A 9,974-nucleotide genomic window follows, 5' to 3' on the forward strand; every position below is an offset into this window, starting at 1 on the left:
GATTGTCCTCCCTCAGCCGAGGTGGAGCTGCAAGACGCCAGGTCAGAAGCCCAGAAACCATGGGCTCCTCCCTCTCTCTCAATGTTCCTCCTCTCTTTGATATGGCCTCCCTCCTTCCCTGCTTCAGTATATCTCCACCTCTACCTTTCCCCTCCTTCTCTTCTCCCTCACATGTCCAGGAACAAGGATCAATGCCATCTTCCTCTCTCCACCACCCCACCTCTACCTGTTCCCACCTCCCCCAGAGCCATGTATCATTTCTTCCCAGCCCCACACCCAAGCAAATGCGTCTTACACAACGAGCTTACAGCTTGATGGGGCTGAAGCCTACTGTGCTATCAGATCATAGTGTTGTGCACAAAGTCCTTGAAAACTATCCCAACTGCTCCGTGACGTGGCATGCTGCAGCATAGTTCAGGGAGGATGCTGCATGATGATTCTGAGTATTAGAGCTTTACAACTTTTCAATTAGGGTCAGAATGTTTCAAATGAAATAGGCATGAAAAATATATTTTTTTATTTGCATTTTCTTTCTGACTACAAATGTATTATTTTTTCAAACCATATTTGGATACTTTTATTGACATCATTGTGCAGCTTTCTTACTAAAAGATTGTTGGAACGTTTGCAAAATTGCTAACGAGAATGTACAGTTTGCATGACATGTTCCAGTTTTAAACAACCAGTTGTTGGAGGTGACATCACCGGCCTCTGCTGTCTTTCATTTCCCGCATGTCTGTAATTGGCTTTTGGATACAACACCTGGTCTGAATCCTTAATTTGTAGCACAACCCTTAAACCCACTGACACATGCTAATGTCCAGTATGTAGGTCTCCGGACATAAGAATATACATCAGACTATAGATATAATGTGGTATCAAGTCTCACTCTTTATTTTGCCTAAAGCAAAAAAAGAATACCATTATTATACAAATATTATAGAATAATAATTATACAAAATAACAAAATAATTTCTTGAAGGTGAAATTATAACACATTCGAGCAGTGTATGTGTGTGCATACTTCAAGTCAGGGCAGGTTTTACACAAGAGAACTGTAAACTTCAGAAGCCACATGAAGGTGAGTTAAATGATGTGACCTATTCTGTTACTTAGCATGTCGGGAACATGGTTTGGGACATACCTCTACAGTGGCAGTGTGTGTGTGTGTGTGTGTGTGTGTGTGTGTGTGTGTGTGGTGTGTGTGTGTGTGTGTGTGTGTGTGTGTGTGTGTGTGTGTGTGTGTGTGTGTGTGCGTGCGTGCGTGCATGCGTGTGTGTGTGAACTAGTGTTATAAAAGTCCAAATAAAATAACATAAAAATAATCCCACCACAATGGAAGATTAGGAATAGACACATTTGAATGAGATTTTTTTATTTAACAATAAAGACTATCAGAAATGTTATTGTCGAGATGGAGCTTTATGAGAGTGATGTAAAAGAAAAGGATGGGATACCACCAGTTTCAACGCCAAATCGGACCAGGGGCGTACGGTGCGTCTTCCTGACGCCATGCCTGTACCACACCCATCTTCTTATTTTGATATCATCTATTCTACACACCTGTAAAGTTGTGTGACTTCATCTTGAAGGTGAAAACAACACCATGCAGCAATGCTGTTGTGGCAGGTGAAAAGATCATTTAAACCACATAACCCTGCAGGGGTTGCATCCAACCAGGCCTATCAATCGTTTCTCACCTCCTACTGTTTTTATCCAATTAAACAAGAGCATACTTAATAGCATGCACCGCTAGCTTTCCCTCACAAGCAGCTGCTCTTGATTCTTACGGCCCGTCTGTTTACTCAGCCAGTCAAGCTCCATTACCTTCTGGGAACAGGCTCGCGATTCTTTCAAAAATATTCTGCATAAAGTATGATGAAGTTGCTGAATGGCCTCAGGCTGTATGTCGAGGTGGTCTGTGGACAATCTCACGTAAAGGAAACAAGAGAAAATACAAATTGTGTAAACATTACTTTGATAAGAGGTGTTGCATGCTCCCCTTATTAAATACAATATGCTTTATTTTCAAACTGTTAAACAAAGAGGAAATGCCATGGCCTGCAGTGACAGTTGGTGTGGGCCAGAGGTGTTTGAGCTCAGTAAGGATTCTGCATTGGGATAGCTGCTATATTAAGGGCCATGTAAAGTCGTGACATGGCTGAACTTGTTACATAACCAACCACATTAACATAACCCTCCTTCTAGTTAGGCAGAGATATATCGCCTGCTGAACTTGAAATAAAAATAAGTCTCTTGGCATACAGAAGGTCACCAGACCTTTAGTAGTTGTTCCAGGTTAAGCTTGCAATGCTCTTTAAAAAAAACTGTATAGCTGAGTTATCGTACAAAGATGTAACCTAATTACATACACAACTTTGGCCAAGAGATTTATAGATGACAACCTCGAAAACCTGAACAAAATAACGTTTCATTTTTTAAATTCTATCAAGGTGAGAAGTGGCTCACTTGTTAAGTCATTTTCATTGGGTGCCCAGGCAGCGAAAAGTGAGAGGTAGTGCAGGTTCCTCTGTGAAGCTGGGATCAGCAGCAGCTTATTGGCTCAAGCTTGTGCCTGAAATAGCTACTAAGTTATAGACGCGTTAGAGAGAGACCCTCCATCTGTGAGCAGGGACGGCCCAGGTAATCGCTGAGATCTATATAATGAGTCTATGAATAGAACGTTTCAACTGGAGGCAACAGCCATGTTTACTAACTTGCAGCTGATGACATTCTCACACACTCAACAAGACTAAGGCAATACTACATGTCCAACATGATTTGAAAATATGAAAGATTGTTTGTTATTGTGGTCTAAGTAAGATAACCCTATTTTGACAAAGGTCAGATTTATGCTTTAATGTTCATATAGCGTTTCAGTATTTGACTTGGTTAAGTTGAGTGTAGGCCGACTGGAAACTTCCCCAAACCCAATACAGAGCAGGACCGACCCGCTTACCCCTACAGCCGACTCTGACGCAGCTCCCACACAGTGGATGTGCTAGAACAGGAACCTGTAACCTCACAAAATGATGTGGTTGGCTTATGATATTAGCCGATAGTGTTTTTTCCCTCTCCGTACAGCTGTGACAAGTAGAGAAGGATGGAGACTAAAATATTCGCACTGTTGAGTAGAACACGTTAGACTCTAGAGGATGCTGTTTTTGGCCTTTCACATGTGGATATGTCTTGCCCTTTTCTGTTTATGTCTATTAAGCTGAGTATCTTTGGCTCTTGGACTGACAATGTGAGAAGGCTGAGGATGATGCCTTGGACATTGAGAGGATGGGATGGACAGGTTTGTTTCACCGTCCTCTGAAATTGACATATGCTAAAATACTTCTACTTATGACATTTTTTCCTGGTATTGTTATTATTATTTTTGTTAATTATTATTATTATTATTATTATTATTAGTAGTAGTAGTAGTAGTAGTAGTAGTAGTAGTAGTAGTAGTAGTAGTAGTAGTAGTAGTAATAATAGTGTCATTGTCATTATGTTCTTATCATTATATTTTATCATTGTTTATCTAATTACTTTTTATTTTTCTGTAGGTCAAAAAAAATGTATGTCATTTTTATGCACACAATAACAGAACAGAACTGGGTAAATGAGCCTCCTGATTCAATGAGTACCAAGAAACCGCAGCTGACATATAGACTGCTGTTTGTTTTTTGCAGAGCACCCAACTGAAGTTCAGTGCAGGAGAACCGCACCTGTTTACTCTTATAACCCGCAACAGAAACATTGTATATCTTAAGATGGAGTGAGTGTTTCTCCCCCAGCAGCTGGAGGTAGATGTCTGTTTGTCTCAGTATATCAGTCGTTCAGATGGCCGGTGGAAGGACAACCCGTGCAGCCCACCTACCACCATGAAAGACCTCAAACCTGACACAAAACTGTTCATAATCTTGGGGAAATCCTCTGATCCTCAGCAGGATTACTGCCAGTCCAGCAGCCTCGGCCGGCAGCAGACACCAGTTCAGTGTCTTGTCCTGGAGCATGTTCACGGACATTTGGGACATTAATACACACAACAAACATTTTACAAACACGACAATACTATCTGAATTCAGTCAGAGATGAGTTTGGACATGTCGCATTGATAAATCCATCTGTACAACAGCTCTATCTAGTGGTTTAAGTACAACATTACTTCTATTTATGTCTCTACCCCCCCCCCCCCCCCCCCCCCCCCCAAAAAGAAAGTCTTGTTTAAAAGTCTTAACATGTCAAATATAAACATGTTGGCAGGAAGCATTAACTCAAAAAATAATGAATGACCATTTTGACTGTTCTCAATAACTAAATTGAACTGTAGTAAGTTTTGTTTAAAAAGCATCTTGCAGATTGTCTCCTTGTTAAATTGGGATTTGGTTTAGAAAATAGTTGCATGTTAATGCACTCAGTGCTCTTTGTCTACTGGCAAGAGTCTAAACATAAACCTAGCAACATTAACACCTGCAATAACAGACACGTTCCTTCATCTGCAGATGGTGTTTACACCAAATCAGCTGGAGACTCACTCGACTGCACATCCAGAACATCCAATTACGAAGGTTATATTTGTATTATTGGGGTGTAAAAGAATTCCTAGTTTTTAAAGAAATGCTCAAATCTTGCTTTGATTTGCACCTATGGATTTCTTCTTTATTATAGCTAACACCAAGACAGTGACTGTGTTTGGCAACAACAAGCCTCGGTTCAGCAAGGAGATTAGAAAATGCAATGCAGAAAGAAAAAAATAATACTGTGTTCAAGATGGGCGATACATAACTTTTACTCTCTTTTCATCTGCGGTAATGATTCCTGTGCCTAAGAAGCCCATTGCTAGCTGGCTAAGTGGCTACGGACTCATCGCCTTAGCATCTGCTGTAACGAAAACGTCTGAGTTTATAGTATGTAAACTTGTGTCCGGTGCTGCGCTAGATCCAATCCAGTCTCTATGTCTCTGGGTCTTCCTACAAAGTAGAACACAGCAGACCCTCTCTACAGCCTTCCACCTGCGGGAAAAAGACCATACGCAGTGTTAAGACTAAGACTCTCTCGCTTCACCGGTTGTATAATCAAGCACATGCACTTCCACTTGTTTACTGTCAGTCAATAATACACCTACCATGAGAAGGAGGGTACAAAGTGAATGTGGCCTGCACGAAGTGAGTCGACCCCTGAGTTTAAAGCGATGTAGCAAAGAAGAGGGAAACCTCAAGGAGGGAATTTAGGCAACATTTTATTTGGAGGCTTCATCTTTTCTGAACATCAGATCTCAACAGAGTCTCCGCATTTTTTGACACGTTCAGTTAACATCCGGACGGACTTGGGTTCATGAATAAAACAAGGTCAATTGTGAGAGGGGGCATTTCTTCTTTTGGTTTTGGGAAGCGTCTGGCATCTTTCAAAGAAGCAGCAAACACGAACCATGTCTGATATCATGAACTTCCATTAATGAGCAGGCACAAGAAGAATACATTGACTGTTTGGCAAAGAGGCTCTTTGATCTCACTGCTGTGTGAGGAGATGACCAGTAGCCGCTCCATGTGTTCAATGTTCTTTCACCTCTACAGGGAGACTACTGGGCCTCTTGTAAGATTATGGTGTGGTTATCAAAGAGCCTGTTGGCCAAAAGGTTAGTGTATTGAGTAAGGCGACTTTTAGACAATAGAAAACACTTTGGCAATGTTGGAAAATCCCACTACCACCAAACAAAATGACCATTTTGATAACATTACCTCTCAGATTAAGTGTTTTTTCTACCCATTTATAAACTCCCTGCCACCCTCAGCACTTCTTCTTCTTGCAGCACTCAGCCACCACCTCTGGCAAGAGGCTCTCATCCTCCTCCACGTCCTTCGTCACGATCTTTCCGACCATTTTGAAGATATCTTCCGCTGCGACGCCCATTGGTTCGGCCACCTTCACCGCCAACATGTCCTGAGTCAGCACAGTTCCTTTGGGGATCTTGACCTTGGCCACCAAGGACTTACCCAGCTGGAAGAATTGAAGAAGAAAAAGGAGTGACATTATTATTGTTCTCATGGCACAGAGATAAAATCTATGATTTTTTTTGTGGAGTGAGAATATCTCACCTTATCATGGCACGGCTTCTCACAAGGTAACATCTGCTTGACGCCGGTCCCCAGCGCCCTCTCCACCAGTCGGATAGAACGAACCAGCTCGCTTAGCTCAGAGGGCAACAGAGAGGCGTGGTGATCATTCCCTTTCCAAGTCTTGTCCAAGGTTACGTGGCGCTCGATGACCTTTGCACCCAGAGCTACGGCCGCAACTGAAATATTGATCCCAGACTCATGGCCGGAATAGCCAATGGGAATATCGGGAAATTCCTTCTGGTATTCCTGTAGTTTACAAGTGGGCGAGCGTTAATCCTAAATCTCTGAGGAGATTGACACCACAGTCACATTTGTGAGTTAGCGCCAGCTGCCGCTTAGCTTAGCTTAGCATAATGACTGGAAACCAGGGGGAAAGGCTAGCCTGGCTCAGCCCAACTACTACTTGCTTTTTTCTAATATGCATTAACATTTTTCTATTAATCTAATTACTTTGATATATAGTGCAAGTTATTTTTTTTATAATGGGAGTTACTAAAACTAAACTAAAGTTAAAGCTTAGCATTAGAGAATAGAAAAATAGGGAAACAGCTGGCCTGGCTCTGTCCATTGGGAACAAATCTGCCGATTTAGCTGTCCTAACAAAAAGTGAATATACTATACACAATACATCATGGCAGTGCATTTATACATAGAGATACATACATGAGTAATATAAATCCTGGGAAGGCAGAAAATAAGGATATTAACCCAAATGAACATACCAGATTATAAAATAATAGTGTTATAGTATTAGCTGGCTGAATTGTGCGTATTTTTTTTAATCTATATGGCCATTTAAACAGATTAAGTTCAATTTGGGGAAATTATTTGCTAATGCAATGAGACATGTGATATTTGAATGGATCCTAAAACTCTATATGCCTTTGCTGAAAACTTCTAACTATGCTATGAATGGAGTGAACCCGTCCCAACCTTTAGAATAGAGCTTTACTCCGATATCAATTCAACTTTTCTCACCGTCAGCACTCTGAGGTTGACATCTTCGGCTTCCAGAGGGTAGGCGCTGGTGCACTGCAGGATGGCAAAGTTTTGGTTGTGCTCCTTCACTGTTTTGTAGACCTTACGCATCGTCTCCATGCTCTGCATCCCACTGGACACGACCATGGGCCGTCCTGACGCAGACGGGAGGGCAACAGCCTGATCAACATTATGCCTTACATGGGCAAAGGGAAATGCAACAGTTCCTGTAGTTCAACAGTCAAGCCTCATTTCTTTGTTTTCTCCCACTTTGTAACTCATTTCTACTGACACATTTGTGCATTTTTCCGCTTCCATTCATCTTGTATTGTTTTACTTAATATAGTATTTGTTTATGTAATGGTTATGAAGTGCACTGATGATTTTAGCACTTAAATATTCAACATAAAATACATCCGCTGATTGAACTTCATACTTGAAACATTTACCCCAGATATGACGATTCACTCTCACCTTTCTTGGCAGTCTTCTGCAGATAGGGGAAGTTGTTGGTGTCTCCTGAGCCCACTTTAAAGAAAGGCACATTAAGTTCATGGAGGAACTCCACCGCCATCTAAAAGACAGAAAAAACATATGGTGAAACTTTCACCTGATTAAAACCATGTAACGCCTTCTTCACAACCTCTCTTTCTTACCTCATCCATCCCAGAGGCAGTGAAGCAGATCCCCACCTCCTCTGCATATTTCTTCAGTTCCCTGTACTGCTCATGGCTGAACTCCAGGTGGCGCTTGTGTTCCCCGTAAGTTTTCCCCCAGGAGTGAACAGAAGTGTACGGGCGCTCCAAGGCTTTCTTGTTGAATTTATGCTCCAATTCACTCTTCTGGAATTTGGCACAATCAGCTCCGCAGTCCTGTGAGAGGCAGAAATAAGTGAGGGCATGAAAAGAAGTGAACGACACGTGCAATCAAAATAAACTGCAAATAGCCTGCCAAGTATGTTCCTTTTAAATCAAGGACAAGTGTACAGATGAGCTTTTCATTCCTATACTTGGGTCTTGCTGAGGAAAGAGAACATTGTAAATGTGCAACCACTGGACAGGTTTAAAGTGTGCCACCCCCCCAGTTCTGTACTGCATTTTGTATCAGTGTGTTATATTTTGACTACAATAACAAGAACACTTGTTATTCATTATGCTTATTGAGATATATGTATTGTGTAACAAATAGTTTTCACCAGGTGAGCTGATCATGCAAAAAGTTGGGGAGTTTCCTTTCTAAACGCAGCATCATGAGCAACATATATGGGGAATTCAGTTCACATTAATAAATAAATAAGTAAGGAAAACATTTACTTTGGTTTAATTTAGTTCTTCTAAAGCTTTTAAACTCAACACGTTGTCTCTACTTTCTCTGTAACTGGGATCAAAATGCATAGTTATTTTCGGGATATGTCCACTGTCCAGGAAAGCATTAAACAACACTGTAATGAAGGTTTTAGAAAGGAGTAGCCAAACTGAAGCTTTTTTCCTGAAAAGTTGTGGTTTATTTTTGCATTTAAAGCGTCTCACCCATTGTTGCTTCTTTGTGTCTGTGGCATTTATCATGCATACACATAAAGCAGGCATTATGGCTTCAGTGCTGATACAGTTATCTAGAATGGCCATATTTACAGATCTGGCAATTTATCATTCTACAATGTGGCGCAATGCTCGTCTTTCTACAAACGCCTGAATAACTATTAATTCAAGCATTAACGTCTAGTTTAGTGTCTAGTGAAATCAAAGTAATGTTTCAGACGAGGACGATGTGGCAACCAAGATATTAAATCTGCACATTTTTGTCTGGACTTCGGAATACGTTAGTGTGCGTGTGCGTGTGTGTGTGCGCGCGTGTGTCCTGGCTGTTAAATATAAGAAGATAAGGACATACGTATTCACATTCAAAATATAGCGGTACGTATCGATTGTATTTACCTTTGACATTTTGATCATTTTCTTGGCAATCTCTATGTCTCCCTGGTGATTTTGTCCAATCTCCGCGATGATGAAGCAAGGCTCATCTCCTCCGATCATCCTCCCGGGACACAGCTCGAACTTTAGAGGCATTTTGTCCAAAGGAAAGAAACCGTAACAACAAAACCAGTGAAAGATATGACTTGGCGGAGAACGAAAGTATAGCGGTAGCTCTGACTTGAACCCGACCGGACCAGTTCATGTGCTGCACACCGAGGATGTGGGCGGACTTCCGCGTTGACTTTACGAGTATAAACCGGATTTCCTTCACGAATTCACAACAGCGCCGAGACCGAAGAGTGGCTCGTGCTCGTGCTCGTGCTGCACCGGCACGTCCCGTTCCGTAACCGCGTGAAGGAGGCCGGACCCCGCGAGGCTGTCACATGTAATGTAATCCAAAGTATCTCCTTTCAACAACATTAAAACGAAACGAAACCATGAATTATTGCCCCGTGATTACGTGTGTAATATGGAGACATTATGTGTGGTTAAAGACTGAGCTGAGACTAATAAATAATACCAGATAAGATGAGTGAGTACTGTGAGCGACTAGAATACACAGCTTTCTTCCATTTCAGAAACCATGACTATCAAGGGGCCCCATGGACAATGTTAGGGGCTGAGCCCAACCACGCCCCCGCCACCACAAGCATCCTTAGTTTCCACCTCTCTAGGGAACAACCTCAACAGCGTTTCATGTTTTACCTTTGCTTTACCACAGAGAACATTTCATTTTTCAAATGTACCTTTTACCTCCTTGACATAGCTTTTATCACAAATCAAACCCCAAATTATCTCTCTGAGATTGTATGCTCTTTGAAGCTTCCCCTTTCTTTCTTTTTGCAGATTCATAATTTTCCCATGAATGTCTTTTCTGTTAATATACAGTCGCCACCAATGCGTAAAGTCATGTGCG

At 41.6% G+C, this 9,974-nt stretch overlaps 1 protein-coding gene across 1 annotated transcript; it reads right to left on the reverse strand.

Annotated features, from left to right (window-relative positions):
• Positions 1-5,217: 5,217 nt before the first annotated feature.
• Positions 5,218-9,151, reverse strand: LOC306738195 (N-acetylneuraminate-9-phosphate synthase-like; the record flags this gene model as incomplete). Its single annotated transcript, XM_079220022.1, has 6 exons — positions 5,218-5,988; positions 6,087-6,353; positions 7,086-7,240; positions 7,560-7,659; positions 7,742-7,957; positions 9,020-9,151. 6 exons carry the CDS (start codon positions 9,149-9,151, stop codon positions 5,779-5,781), a joined length of 1,080 nt encoding a protein of 359 aa, XP_079076148.1. The 3' UTR covers positions 5,218-5,778.
• Positions 9,152-9,974: the final 823 nt, after the last annotated feature.

Source organism: Taurulus bubalis (assembly GCF_910589615.1).
Source record: "Taurulus bubalis genome assembly, chromosome: 6".
Taxonomy (NCBI): domain Eukaryota; kingdom Metazoa; phylum Chordata; class Actinopteri; order Perciformes; family Cottidae; genus Taurulus; species Taurulus bubalis.